The following is a 15,452-nucleotide window of genomic DNA, read 5'->3' as shown; positions in this document are numbered from 1 at the left end:
TCTATTTCCCTCTGGCACAAACTGGCAAAACTGATGTCTTGGTAGATAAGTGTACTGACTAGGATGCTGAGTACATGGGTTGGGCATTTTGCCTTCCACTGATACTCCGAGCACCACTGCGTACACAAGACGGTATGCAATTTATGATGCATCGTGTACATGCATGCAAATGTGTAGTAATGCTTCCAGTTTTGGAGGAACCCAGAGAAACTAGTGCTTGCAATTAGTGCTTCCTGGCCTGTGTAACGGAGGTAATATTAGTCAGTGTAGATGAAGTATCTGGACAGATTGCAAACAACACCATTAGTCTCTGTGCTACACTGGCAGGACTATGTCCTATTGTTGGGGACTCATTGTTCCAGACATGTTCATTCACAATTTGGTTTATTTATATTCAGTGTAAAAATTGTTTGGAAGGGAGCACTCTCAATCACAATTACATCACTGCAACCAATAACAAGTGAATGAGCTATTACAGCTGTACTGATTATTCAATTAAAATGCTAATCAACAAAAGATTAAATAGTGGATTAATCATCTTCTCTTTGAATCAGTCACACATTTGATCTGGTATTGTTCTATGGAAGATGGCTGACATCAGAATAACAGAAAGACAAGCTATGCAATGCACTTTTAGCTAATAGTGCATTAGCTGGGTTAATTGACTAATTGATAATATACTGCACGTAAATCATTGCTCCAAATATTTTGTTAATCCTTCAATAATGCAAATCCCCCAATGGCTTAGCAAGTTCAGCCATTGCAGAGCTGAGCAATGCAAATCAACAAGGATCAGGTTCAAACACTGGTCTGTGCTGCATTAGCTGTTCTCAGCTCGGATGGCAGTAGAGGTCGTGCAATTGCCTCAGCACTCCTCGGGCAAGGAGGGGAAAATCACCAGAGCTCTTGATTGTTGTCCAGTGACCTCTGTTGATTTATGTGTGTGGACAAAATTGGGCAGAGCTGTTACAATCCTATGGTTGAATAGCCCAGTGTCGCTGGCTGTTAAGACTCACAAATTAATAAGGTCCAATTGCGCAAGGTACTGAAGGGAAAATCTTGCAAAAGATTGTCAAGAAAAGTTTAAAATAAAAGAGGAAATTGGCCAAGGCTCCCAGTTCCGCTCACAATGCATTAGCTCCCTGCTGGAAGTGTCCAGGTGTGGCCGTCAATTTAGGACAGGATCAGTCAAAACGCACCCAATGTGCGAAGTGCCAGAGGGCATCTAAGGAACCAAACCCCAGCAAGGAATCAACATCTTCAGAAGAGATGAGTGGAGAAAACTGGTGAGAAAAAAATGCTCTTATCATAAGCACTAGAATATAAATTTCTTGAAATATTCAGTTGCCACAAGTGAGATCGGTGGGCATTGGAGTTCTCTAATTCCTGTGTTTACATTGGAAATGCATTGATGAAGATTTCCTCAGGTAGATATTTCTAGCAAAATTGTAAGTGTGTTCATAAAGGTTTTTATGCTTTCTAAGAAATATTGACAAGAGGAAAACTTTAGGAATGCATTTCCAATATTGCTACACACTTAACAACTGGAGGAGCTCTGAACCCCAAGTTACTGACATTAAAGCTGCAGTGACCTGGGTGACAGTTAAGGAAACCCATCTGTTCTGAATATTATCTGCTTAAAAAAAACATCTACAAGGCACAAGTCAGGAGGCTAATGGAGTACTTTCCATTTGCCCAGAAGAGTGTAGCTCCAAAAACACTGAAGAAGCACGACACCATCCGAGACAAAGCAGCCCACTTGATTGGCACGCCAACCACCACCTTAAACATTCACTCCCGCCACCACTGGTGCACCGTGGCTGCAGAGTGTACCATTGATAAGATGCACTGCAGCAACTCGCCAAGGCTTCTTCCACAGCACGTCCCAAACCCACAACCTCTACAACCTAGAATGACAAGGGCAGCAGGCACAAGGCAACACCATCACCTGCCAGTTCCCCTCCAAGTCACACACCATCCCAACTTGGAAATGTATCGGCCGTTCCATCATCGTCGCTGGGTCAAAATACTGGAACTCCCTCCTTAACAGCACGGTGAGACTACCGTCACCACGCGGACTGCGGTGGTTCAAGAAGGCGGCTCACCATCATCTTCCCAAGGAGAATTAGGGATGGACAATAAAAGCTGGCCTTGCCAGCGATGCCCACATCCCAGGAACGAATTTAAAAAAAAAATGATATAGCTGCGTATCTCGTCAAAACGTCTTAAGGTGTTGCACACGGTGACTCACAAGATTGGAGAATTAAAAGTGGAAGTCCATTTTAGGAATACATGCTTTGTGCACCAATGCCACTGGCTCTTCATTTTTCACTCGAGTTTTGGCTAACTTTAAACCCCATAACTATGATAGAAATCGGAGGTCAGTAACAGGAGTACAAAAATTGTGTTTGTAAAATTGACATTTGCCGTGAAAAATGGATGTTTCTCACAGTGGATGGCACTTTGAATGGCATGTTTTGACAGGTAGGTATGCTCCTGCAGATATATCAGATAGAAACAATTCAGCAAGAATGGAGCAATGTGGCTTTAAATTTACAACAATCACATTTGAAGGGCTTTTATCCACTGTACTGAGGTCTGTTCGAAAGTTGAGTCAGCTTACTCGATATTAATATGACTTTCTTGTTAACGTTTACAAGGAATTGTTACAAGAATGGAGTAAAGTGATTCAAAAAGAGACTACTCTACTCTCTCATCCATATTTCCCACGAAGTGGGTCTCACATGTATACAGCTGGATAAGGGTTAAATGTAATTTCAACATTACTGCAGTGATCTGCTTTCTGGTAGTCCTGCTTGCAAAGCACCCCCAGTACGTTGTGATCACATGCTGCTTCATTTTGAATTCATGGAACTGTCTAGAAATCGACAACCAGATCATTGGATGCTGGTTGCAGCAGGTTTAAAAGCTGCACTCAAGAGTTTTTAAATCAATTTCTAACTGCGAGAAGGCCTCAGTAAGCAAAACAAGGAGATATTTATGTAAAATATTGGGCGGAAAATTGGACTATGCAGGGCAGCAGAAAAGGGATACAGTCTCTTTAAACAGGTTACTGCTCCATTTGTCATTGTGGTGAAGCAGATTTGACTATAATAAAACTAAGCCTGGGGATGAATGGAGGGAGACTTGCCTGTCATCAGTACTGGATTTACGGTGACTGATAGCACTGATCTCCAGTATAGAGAGCCTGCTGATAAACAGTGATTAATTACTGTCTATCCAGTTTATTCCTTTTGAAAGTATATTAAATCCTTCTATAATTATTTGTGAATATATCCAAGGAATGTGGCCAGGCAAAGACGGCTATTTACTGCCTCTCCAGGGAATACAAAACATATGGTAGCGTTTAGACTTGGCAAACTGCAGCTCTATGGTTAGGGGAGAGAAAAGATTTGTGGTGAATTAATCAAGTGAGCTCGACAGACTGCCTCGCTTTGAAACGAAGGCAGTATCCATTAAAGATGATTTGGTACAGCATCAGGAAAAGGAAATAAAAATGAAAAATGAGCTCTTTCTGTCACCTGCTTTCATTTCAATCATTCTGTTTCTGCTTTTCATACTGCTCTCCTGCAGCTTTCTTTATTGCTTTCACTTATTTTCTGACTTGTAAAATTATTTACCTGCATAAAACTCTGGGCCATAGACAGCTCCGACGACTGGATTTAATTTCCAGCCTGAAAGAAGAGACAGATCTGATGTGAAACAGCTTTGCAACAGCAAACTTCATTCATCATAGCTAACCCCAGTGCTTAGCACTCGTCTTCAGTCGTAACTTAACAGTCACTTTCATACACTCCGGATTGGTAATTACAGCAGAGTTTAACTTCACATTTGTATTTATTTATTACAATATATTATTTATACAGAGTCATCCATGTAGCCAAAAAAGGTTGGTTTAACAGGAGACCCCACTGACAAGCTAAAAGAATGCAAAACAAATACAAGACGGCCATTTGGCGTAAAACAATATTTGAACAACACACATGGATAAACATAGCTATTTAAGAGCTGGTAAATAATACAATCGTAATTCAGTGCTCAATATACGAGCCAGTGTCTGGTTGAGCTCTCCAGTCCCAGTTCATTTACATGCAGTTAATCTGACCCGAGAAACCGTAAAAGTCCTCTGTTCACTGTTTGTAGCAAAATTATAAATGTCTCCTTCACAAATGGGCTTCGCTACAAATAGAATACAGAGGAAACCATCTTCCCCCTCCACTGTAACAGTGGTCAGAGTTTAAAAAACACTGCAACAGTTTTTATTTTAAAAAATCGTTCAGATTTGAAATTAATCACGAAAAATATTGTCCCAAATATTGAATTATTTTTGAGAGGGAAGAGCAAGCCATGACGTGATAGCCTGGATTTTTCAATTGGGGTTCATTTTAATGCACTGAAAATAATGCTGATTGGAAAATCCAGGCTGATATCCCAAGAAAATGAAGGTTCCCAGTGCAACCAAATTGCTCTGGAGAAACAAAATTTGACCAAAAGAAAAAACATTTTTAAACCATACATTGCATAATCATACAGTTAATTGCACTTGTAAGGAAAACGTTTCATAACATGAACACACTGGTGAAATAAAATGCAAACTCTCACTATCCCTAACATGTATGTTAAAGTTAAAGTTCCTCTGTGCACTGTTTTTAGCACACTGGCTAACGCATTAGTGTTAAATCCCTGTGTGTCTTATTTTAATCAAGTAGTTAATTTATAGATGAATTTCAACTCTCAGAGTAAGTATAAAAGTACACCTAATGTGTTGTGCACACATGATTGTACTTGGCTTTTAACTGTAAAAGGAAATATCATTTTATAAATGAGAAATAGAAAGAGTATCATTTGTTATATTGCTTCAGCCAGTGAAAGTCTTGCTGTTTCAATTACAATCTGAAACAACATAACTGCCCTGTTACATTCAAAATATCCAACCAGACAACTACATTTGCGATTCTAATAATTTGATTGGATGTGTAAATCCTAACCATTCAACGAAATGAATAGATTTTTACAAATCAATTTTAAACTTTCCGCTGATACAGCAGCTGACCTTTTTCAGTATAACAACCTAGACAAAATTAATCCAATCATTTGCTTTAGTTGTTCATTTTTGTTCAGTTTAATTTAAAATAAACCCTGTTTAAGATAAGCTTTTGTTAAGATTAAATTCCTTTTCAAAAATCAACATTTGTCATCAACAACACCAATTCCTGTCAAGTACAAAAGTAACTTATTCATGATCAACATGAAGGGAGCAAACTTTTAGATATGGGCATTGAGGTTCAAACTGACTGTGTTTCTTCCCACACCACGATAATGTTAATCATATTACTGTGAGAAGAGCGTCTTCATGACTCCACATCAAGATCAATTCTTCCAACCAGTTTATGACAACAAAACAAACAAAAAGTAGCTGTTAACTTACCAACAGGTAAGTGAGGCCACTGAAAGCTTGGTGTTCAGCCATTGACATTCTATTCACAAGGTAGTTTGATTCAGATAAAGTTAATGGACCTAACTAGGGCCAAACAGCAAATCTGAAGTCACAATCCCAAAATCACCTTATTTGAATTAATTGAGAAAATAAGTATTTCGGCTTATTTCATACCATTAAAAAACAATGACTAGAGGAACAACATACCCTCTGTATATTTTCAACCTCTCCTGCTCAAAGATTCCCTTGCCACTAGCTAACACTGGTGGCTGGAGCCATTACCATATATCTAAAAGTTGCCCAACAATATGGGAGCGGTGGAGTAGTCTAAGTGTATGAGTCCAGTGGTCGCAAGCTCTGAAGCTCCTGGTAATTCAAAAAACCATGCTTCTGTGTTAAGACTTTTTATATAAACAGATTCAGATTTGGAGGGTCCACATATGGAGTCCTTTTAGTTCAAAGTCTATATGTATCTGAATATTTTTCCCAATTAATTGGAACTGGATTTGTTCAATACACCTTCAAACTTCCTCCTCCTTAAAATTTCATTTAAACAATTATTAGCATCTAATGGCAGAAAGCAAATTTTGCCTCAGTTTTAAAAATTTATTTACATTATTATAAAGAAAAACTGGGAGAATGATCGAGTTCACCATCTACTTAAGAACCACTCTTGGATTCTAAAATTACACCATGGTGTGCCAACCCTTAATGCATTCTCTTAACGCATTCCTCTCTTTGCTATTTTAGTGATAGCATTAACCCATTTATTTTAAACAGGTTGATGCCTCCATTAAAGTAGTGGAGAGTGAAATTTTAGATGCCTCTGTTAAAATGTTTCTCACAGCACAATTGCCATACTTCTGGGTAGAAAATACAACTTAAGTTTAACAGTATCTTGTCTTCCAAACACTTCAGTCTGCAACCTGTCACGTATTGCAATGGAAATAAGACATACATTTTCAAGAAAAGGTTTGGGAATAAACAGCAAGAAAAGATCACGGAGGGACAAATTATTCATTTGCGGCTCATGAGGTCTTGCCGGGAACTGTAAAGAAGGAAAAGTCCCTCAACATCAGCTTTTAATCTGCCCTCTTTGCATTGATTTCACTTTGGCTTCTGCCATGCGGACCTGCTTCAGCAATGAGACCGTGTAACTCATGGCTGGGTCCTCTACATCTCTGTAGCCTGTGGGTGAAGCCTGTTCTGTTCAGCTCCAGTTACACTGCTGCGGAGCTGGCAATTTCCCCACATTGATAACAGGCTGCAGCAGGAGTGGAGTCAAGGGCTCCAACTCCTCAGTGTTGGGAAGCAAGGACATTGCCCACAGAGAGCTGTGGAAGCCAGGATACTGAATAAATTTAAGACAGAGATACAGTTTCTTAACCGATATGGGAATAAAGGATTATGCAGGGAAGTGGACCTGAGTCCATGATCGGATCAGCCATGATCATATTAAATGGCGGAGCAGGCTCGAGGGGCCATTTGGCTAACTCCTGCTCCTATTTCTTATGTTCTTATGTTCTTGGCATCAATCTCACGCAGGAGGACCCAGCAGAAAGCACTCGCTATGCAAATTCAAACAGATCTCAGTGTATTGAAGGGACACAGGCTGTTTGTTTGACAGACTCCCTTTGGACGGACATATTACTCAATTCAATGATTTGTTCATCGATATTGAGAGAGCCTCTCCTTGTAGATGCTTAACTCAGTAGAAACTGTCTCTGGAAATAAAGGGCCCAAGTTTCCACACGATAAAAAAACGGGCACCTCTCCGAGCTGGGCGCCCATTTTTCACGCCGAAAACGGCGCCGGAAAAAAAACGCGCGATTCTGGAGCGCCCTGCAGCTCCATGTCTGTTTGGCGCGGCGCCCAGGGGGACGGAGCCTACACTCGCGCCGATTTTGTAAGTGGGAGGGGGCGGGTACCATTTAAATTAGTTTTTTTCCTGCCGGCAACCCTGCGCATGTGCGTTGGAGCGTTCGCGCACGCGCAGTGTGAAGGAAATATTGGCACGCGGCCATTTTTGTAGTTCTTTGTAGCTGTTTAATTTTTGAACATTTTTAAATAAAAGCACATTGCCATCAGCACTGAGGCTTCTTGCAGCAGTGAAAAGGCTGCAGGAAGCCTTAGAAAGTTGAGGCAGCTGTTTCCCTCTCCCCCCCCCCCCCCGCGGGAACGAATGGCTGCCTCCCCCCCCCCCCCCCCCCCGCGGGAACAAACGGCTGCCTCAACTTGTGAGGCTTCCTGCAGCATTCTCCCTGGCTGAAGCACTTTCACACAGGTAGGAAGATGGTTTATTTAATCTTTTCTTTGCTTATAAATTTTTATTCAGGTTGGATTTATTTGTATAATATTTGTATAAGTATAAATAAGGATTTATTATAGAATTTAATGACTTCCCTTCCCCTCCCCCCCCACCTAATTCTGGACGCCTCATTTGTAACCTGCACCTGATTTTTTAATGTGTAGACAAGGTTTTTTCAGTTCTACAAAAATCTTCACTTGCTCCATTCTAAGTTAGTTTGGAGTACGTTTTCACTGTGGAAACTTTGAAATCAGGTGTCAGTGGCCGGACACGACCCCTTTTGAAGAAAAAATTCTGTTCCAAAGTGAAACTGTTCTAACTGACTAGAACTGCAGAAAAAAAAATGTGAAGAATTGCGATTTCTAAGATAGTCCGTTCTCCACCAGTTGCTCCTAAACATCAGGCGCAAATCATGTGGAAACTTGGGCCCAAAGTGTTACTTTTCAACATATAATGGCCACTTTTCAACATACAAAGACCACTTTACAACATACAAGGACCATTTTTTCTATCATATATCATTAACTAGAAAAAAAGGTAGTCCAGACTCCCAACTCATATTGGGAAGGGTTGTTAGATATTACTGTCACAATTTTATGAAGGCATTGACAACTTCTGAGGAATTGCTGACAATTTTAGACAGCATACCCAAAGGTTTTGTGCGATTCTTTTTTTTGTTGTTGAAACTATAGTCCTCATTTTTATTTAATAAAATTGCTAAAAAATTTACTTCTGTCTTCTATAAAGTTCAATGATTCTCACCTGTGCAGGTGCTGGGAAGCACTGCTCTGTGGGCTGGAAGATACTAAACACGAATAGCTTTCAGTATGTTGGTCAGATGTGCATCAAATCTGGATTAGTGCAGTTTTAATTGCTGCTGCTCGTTACTTCGTGCAGGTTTAAAAATAGTATAATTGAAACTGAAAACCCATTAATTTGCCTATGTGGAAACTAATCTGCTAATGTTCAGATCTGTAATTTCCCTTGTACAGTTATGCATGCATATTCAAGTTTAATTTGATATAACACAGGGAGCCCCTGCCTCTCATCACAAGCTATTTCTGAATTTGTCCAGCGAAGGAATAATTGAACTCCTGAGCAAGTGTCTGGATTCCTATTCTGCTTTCCCGATTCATTGAAATCAATAATACAAAAAGAATCCACAGGACCTGTTTTGTGCTTGTCCATAAGTAAATGTTATTTGCCCATGCAGAGTCTCTGTCCAATACTAACGGGAACATTTGGCCGTAATTATAGCTTTCATTGAGGAGACTCCTTATTTAATATTGCTTAAGTCACAATTAAATTGTATTTACCATTGTTATTGATGTATTAAAAAATAATCTTCTGCATAGAAATAACTGATTCATTCAGTCAGCATCTGCTGGTTGCCTTACCATTTGTGTATTGATTGGGGGTCTTTTTGTTCGTCATTACTCTTGCTGTTGCATTGTTTACCTGTGATTAAACAATGAAACAAATCACATTCAGGAATTAATAGGATCCTCTTGGAGTAAGCTATAATGTACTGAACAACCTGCAGTCGACCACAAAAAAAACCAAGAACCTTGGAATTGTCTCTATTCAGTGATGTGAAATAATAATCCTGTATTAATTATTTCAGAAAGGACTGTAACAGCTTGTGTGAGTCCCATGATCTTGCTGTAGGCACTCTGTGCATTCTGTAGAACACTGCCAGGTTGCAGCAGCTCATTTAAAACTAAAACACTGTATATTAATCATAATATATAATCGTGTAAAATAACAAGGTACTTGAGTGTACGTTATAAGCTATAATCCACAGATGACTTTTGTTGAACTGTTCGAGTTTTATCTTGCAGTTTAAGCCATTGTTTGAACCCATGAATTAGTTACAAGCTTCCCAGGTATCTATAATTGCCTTGCTTCCTCTTTTAACAAAAGCATTTAAGTAATTGCAGTAACGCCTCTGTTAAAACAGCAGACAAGTCGTTTCATGTTAATTCATTCATATACAATATTACACAGTGCAATTCACCCCATGTATTTTTGGCAGTCATGCAGGCAAGAAATGACAGACCTAGGAAAGGTTTTGCTCTTCACTGGTCCCAGGGACAGCATTACATTGCAGGGCAATATGTTCCAAGAATGGGTTTGTAGTATGGATATAGTGCCATGCTCAGTTCCCCTTGCAATGTACTTCAATCCCACCTCAAATGTATCTAAGTGGCATATCCAAGCTCCACGATCAGTTATTGGTCTCATATCTCAGACTGTTGCTTTGTGTTGAAACATCTTCCTGTGCTGCGAACTGATGCCCACTTGGAAATAAATTAAAACTGCTTTGAATTCACATTTCACTGGTCGTCCCTAATACCAAAAAGCAAGAGGCAAAGAAAGGGAACCTGAGAGTGATAGCAACAAACAAAAAGAATCAATGAGCAAATGTAAAACAGAAAGAGAGTGAGAGAAAACTCTAACTGGTTAGTTCAGGTTCTAGGGTAATGTTTCAGAAAAGTATTTTACACACTGTTGTCATCCTCTCATCGAAACAGTCTGCTAAAGTTAGTGGACACAGTTTGACACTGCTCTGGTACATGGAGCGCCCCTGACAGATATTCTAGTGTGCACTTTTCATAATCATTGACAATCTGTAATATTTAAATGGCTTTGGTAAAAAAATTATTAAAACGACATTCCTCGCAAATCAAATTTGAGTGTACATAACCTATGATTTTTTTTTATCATACAGTAATAAATTAATCTTGAAAAGCTGCTGCATTGATCCATATTGTTGTAGAGATTAAAGTCTGTTAAATTGACTGGACAATACAGATGAGACATTTTCTATTTTAAATGTGCTGATTTATAAAAGCCGCAATTTCTCCAAACGGTTTCTATGCAAGCCTATTCTATTAAGTGCATGACAATGATGGTGATTTCTGTCTAAGTATATAGGTTTGCAATCCATACACATGATGCATTTAGATTCACATTTAAGCAGTTTATTAATGACCTCAATTCTCACCTTTGCAAATGGAAATCCTTCGTAATGTTCATTTAGATGCAGCAACTGAACAAGTCATGGTCCATTGCAAAATAGGAAGGCCTACTTTCTCTAAATGTCATCCTTCACACCTCTCCACAGCGTATTCTTAACTATCAACATTTAATAGCATTGTGTAAAATGAATTAGTGTTCGACAACACTTCTGTAGTTTCCCCCCTCAATTTTTCAGTTCACTTTCTTCTCCTATTTCCTTTCTTGATCCTAGTGCTATGCACCATTGATGGTAGTTGACTGCTTCAGGCCTTTTATAAAATGATTCAGTCTCAGGCAGGATATGGTAACTGCTGACTGGGCCAACGTTTATTACCCATCCCTAGTTGCCCTTGAGAAGGTGGTGAAGGCAGTGGTGAGCTTTCTTCTTGAAATCTGTGTGATGACAGTGCTCCCATAATGCTGTTAGGTAGGAAGTCCCAGGATTTTGACCCAGTGACAAAGAAGAGATGCCAATATATGTCTAAGTCAAGATGGTGTGTGACTTGAAGGGGGAATGTGGAGGTGGTGGTGCTCCCGTCCACCTTATATGTTTGTTTGGCAGATGTGCTTGTCTAGGCAAACACCATTTTGAATCTTGAAACTGTCTGAAAGCCTAACTATAGTGATGAGAAAAACATTTTTGCGGTCCTTTGTTCTGAGGTATCTTCAAAGGAATTTGCAGCTATGTCTTGGGAAGTATTGCACAAAGACAGCAGTCAGTCTGATGCCATCAGAGGTCTGAGGCTAATCAAGAGATTCAGTGGTAGCAGACAGCATATGAAATGCAAGAGCCATGTTTCAATAGTTGGTTTTATGTTGAGAGTTAACACAGAAGAAGTCCCTTTGTTATTTTTTGCATTTTGAGGAGATTAATAATGTGTAATTTTAGTAAATATACTATTTTTACTCAGTGCTGTTTATTAACCTGTTTAAAGTTAATAAATTGTTGGTTTACAGCCTTAACCTCAGTTTGATACAATGTATATTCTTCCATTTTGTATATTCCACCCCCCTGCATCGTTATCTCTGCTGTCCCCCAATAATCTATTACTGGCCCCCTCCTATTTCTCATCTACATGTTGCTCCTTGGCAACATCATCTGAAAACACAGCGTCAGTTTCCACATGTATGCTGATGACACCCACTCTACCTCACTACCACTTCTCCCGACCCCTTCTCAGTCTCTAAATTGTCAGACTGCTTGTCCGACATCCAGTTCTGGAAGAGCAGAAATTTTCTCCAGTTGAATATTGGGAAGACCAAAGCCATTGTTTTTGGTCCCCACCACAAACTCCGTTCCCTAGCCACTGACTCCATTCCTCTCCCTAACTTCTATCTGATGCTGAACCAGACTGTTTGCAACCTTGGTGTCATAGTTGACCCTAAAATGAGCTTTCAACCACATATCCACAGCATAACTATGACCGCCTATTTCCACCTCTGTAACATCAACCGTCTCCGCCCTTGCCTCGGCTCATTTGCTGCTGAAGCCCTCATCCATGCCTTTGTTATCTCTAGACTTGACTATTCCAATGCACTCTTGGCTGGCCTCCCACATTCTACCCTATGTAAACTAGAGGTGATCCAAAACTTGGCTGCCCCTGTCCTAATTTGCACCATTCCGCTCACCCATTATCCCTGTGCTCAATGACAACTTTGCTCCGAGTTAATCAATGTCTTGATTTCAAAATTCTCATCCTTGTTCTCAAATCCCTCCATGGCCTCGCCCCTCCCCATCTCTCTAATCTCCTCCAGCCCCACAACCCCCCCAAGATATCTGCACTCCTCTAATTCTACCCTCTTGAGTATCCCTGCTTATAATCGCTCAACCATTGGTGGCCGTGCCTTCTGTTGCCTAGGCCCTAAACTCTGGAATTCCCTCTCTGGCACTCTACCTCTCTTAAGACACTCCTTAAAACCTACTTCTTTGACCAAGCTTTTGGTCACCTGCCCTAATTTCTCCTTATGCGGCTCGGTGTCAAATATTTTATCTCATAATACTCTTGTGAAGTGCCTTGGGACGTTTCACTATGTTAAAGGTGCTATATACCAAATATTACGCAATCACGTGCCAGCATGATATCTTCCAACAAATCAGAATACAATGACAAGGCTTATTCTGATATTCTTTATTCGACCCTTGGCTATTGTAACTTATATACTTAAATACTAGGCAGGTAAAGGCACAGTTTGGTTCATGGGGGACACAAGGAATTGCATACAGGAATGGCTGGCATAAAACCTAACCAAAAAAGCAAATAGGTATAAGGGTTTCAGTGTACAAGATTGTTCACTGTGGTCTCTTAATGGCACAGTAAAACGTGTTTATGTAACAAGATTGCCTACATTGAATGCAGCACAAAATTTCAATGAAGAGCCCATCTGTTTCTGCTATTTCCATGTGTCTATCATTTGCACCACAATCTAGTGTGACAAAGCAAGCTTAGTCAGCTATCACTGGGAGAGTAATTCTCCAGCTCATATAAGTGAGACTTCTCTACGTGTTTTAAATATAAGGGAGAAACATTTACACCAGTACAGCTTATAGATCAGACTTTACAATAATTAATAAATCTTTCATGCTTATGTAAGATTAATTCCCTGAAGAATTTACAGTTTTAATTAATACAAAATTCAGGAGCACTTATTACAACATTAGCTGGGGAAACAAAAATGGTAATTTTTCTCATGATACTGCAGAGAGGCTAATGTTTAAAGTGTTGACTTTGCAGAAGATATATACTTTTAAAGCCAAATATTTCAGAGGAGTTTACAGTGTTGATAATATATCCTAGGAGAGGAGGGATTTTTCAATCAGCTAGAGCTCATTTTACCTCCATAAAATGAGCACTAAGCCACTAATAGTTGGATCATGATCTCGCATACCTGTTTCACACGATGGTACCACTTTCAGTCAGGGCTTCTTTTAGGTGTCCAGAGCATCTGCCTGAAAATTGCAGGCACCGATTCAAGCATGCTAATTAGCGCCTTGGGCTTGTTTTAAAACCCAAAGGCCCTTTTCAGTTAACGTGTCCTATTCGACAATACTTAATCAGTCACAAAAATCAGGGATGTGAATAGCCTGGATGGTGATATTTCTGACGATAATTAAAGGCTGCTCTCGAGTGAATCACTGGTGAATTTATTTGGTGCTGATTTTGATCTTTTTGGGAGTTTTGGCTGCTAGAACTGGCAGTAATAAATCAGCAGAGGGCTTTTGAGCAGGAGCTTCTGGCAAACTTTTGACTGGTTTCAATGAGCTTGGTGCCATTGTGGTTGAAAGAGCAAGCGGAGGAGCAGGCTAGAGTCCATGCAGCTGTAGAGAGAAGAAGCAGGAGTACAGCTAGCAGGAGGCTTACCCCACAAGAATACACAGGCCCAGAACCTCTTACTTGTAGTTCACCAAGGAGCATTGTGTGAGGAGGCTCCGCTTTACCAAGAGGCTATCACAGAGCTCCATCAACTGCTGCAGCACCAACAGCACAAGGTCACATACTGTGCTTGCCTGTATCAGTCAAAGACACGGTGGCCTTGAACCTATATGCCTCAGTGTCATTCCAGTCTGCAGTAGGTAACACCTGCCAATCAGCTATTTAGGTCAGCATTTGCTAAGTGACGGATGCGCTCTTTGCCAAAGCCAATGACTTCATTTCCTTCCTCATGAATGCCACAAAGCAGGAGGACAGGGCTCTGGGCTTTGCCAGGGTTGCAGGCTTCCCCCAGATGTTGAGCATCATTGACTGCACACACATAGCATTGTGTGTCCCAGCAGGAGAGTCTGGAGCCTACGTGAGTGCAAAGTTGTTTCACTCTCTGATCATCCAGCTGGTTTCCTGGCAGCTGCATTCATCCTGCACCAATCCTCAATCCCATCCCCCTTCTCTTTCAACGAGAATTGGGTCAGAGGCTGGCTGCTTTGGGACAAACCTGACTAATGACACCCCTCAGGAAACCAAGCACGGATGCAGAGATCGGAATATAGGAACGTAGGAATAGGAGTAGGCCATTAGCCTGTTCCGCTGTTCAATGAGATCATGGCTGATCTGTGACCTAACCCCATATACCCACCTTTGCCCATATCCCTTAATACTTTTGCTCAACAAAAATCTATCAATATCAGATTTAAAATTAACTGACCTAGCATCAGTTGTTGTTTGTGGAAGAGAGCTCCCTTTGTGTGTAGAAGTGTTTACTAATTTCACTTCTGAAAATCCTTGCTCTATTTTGTTTTTGAGATGAGACACAATCAGTGCCTACTCTCACCCTGAGAGAGGACAACATGCACCTTTCCCGTGGTGCCACAGCCACTTGCACGGGACAGCATCTCAGCTCTCCCACTGAACTGGGGGAGAGAAGACTGTAGGAGTGTTGTGGCATCAATGCTTTTCTTTAAGCTTAGTTAGCTGCCAGAATTGGATGAGCCCAGGGCCTATCTGCTCTCAGTAAGTGCATCCTTGAGTGATGCCAGACACTGGTGCCAGACACTCCTAGATAGAGTGCCCAACTTGTCCATGGCAGAGGGCAATAATGATGCCATGCATGACTGCCACACAGAATTTAGAGGTAGACTGCTCCTCACTCACCAACATGTTGTGTTGCCCCTAGACATACAGTCCACTACCCCTGACAATTCCTGGTTATCTAGCTAATGTTCGTCTTTTGAAA

General features: G+C 40.6%; 1 protein-coding gene across 5 annotated transcripts in view; it reads right to left on the bottom strand.

Moving 5' to 3' along the window:
- The window catches only part of rbfox3a (RNA binding fox-1 homolog 3a), a 173,127-nt gene that overhangs the window by 60,000 nt on the left and 97,675 nt on the right, over positions 1 to 15,452 (bottom strand). For all 5 annotated transcript variants that reach the window (XM_070858201.1, XM_070858204.1, XM_070858202.1 and 2 more), the window contains 2 exons: positions 9,164 to 9,224; positions 3,642 to 3,695 (listed from right to left, as the gene is read on the bottom strand). In XM_070858201.1, coding sequence (XP_070714302.1) covers positions 3,642 to 3,695; positions 9,164 to 9,224 — 115 coding nt within the window. The remainder of the gene's footprint in view (positions 1 to 3,641; positions 3,696 to 9,163; positions 9,225 to 15,452) is intronic.

This window comes from Pristiophorus japonicus, chromosome 16, assembly GCF_044704955.1.
Source record: "Pristiophorus japonicus isolate sPriJap1 chromosome 16, sPriJap1.hap1, whole genome shotgun sequence".
In the NCBI taxonomy this organism is placed as follows: domain Eukaryota; kingdom Metazoa; phylum Chordata; class Chondrichthyes; family Pristiophoridae; genus Pristiophorus; species Pristiophorus japonicus.
This window is presented reverse-complemented; position numbering and strand designations above follow the sequence as displayed.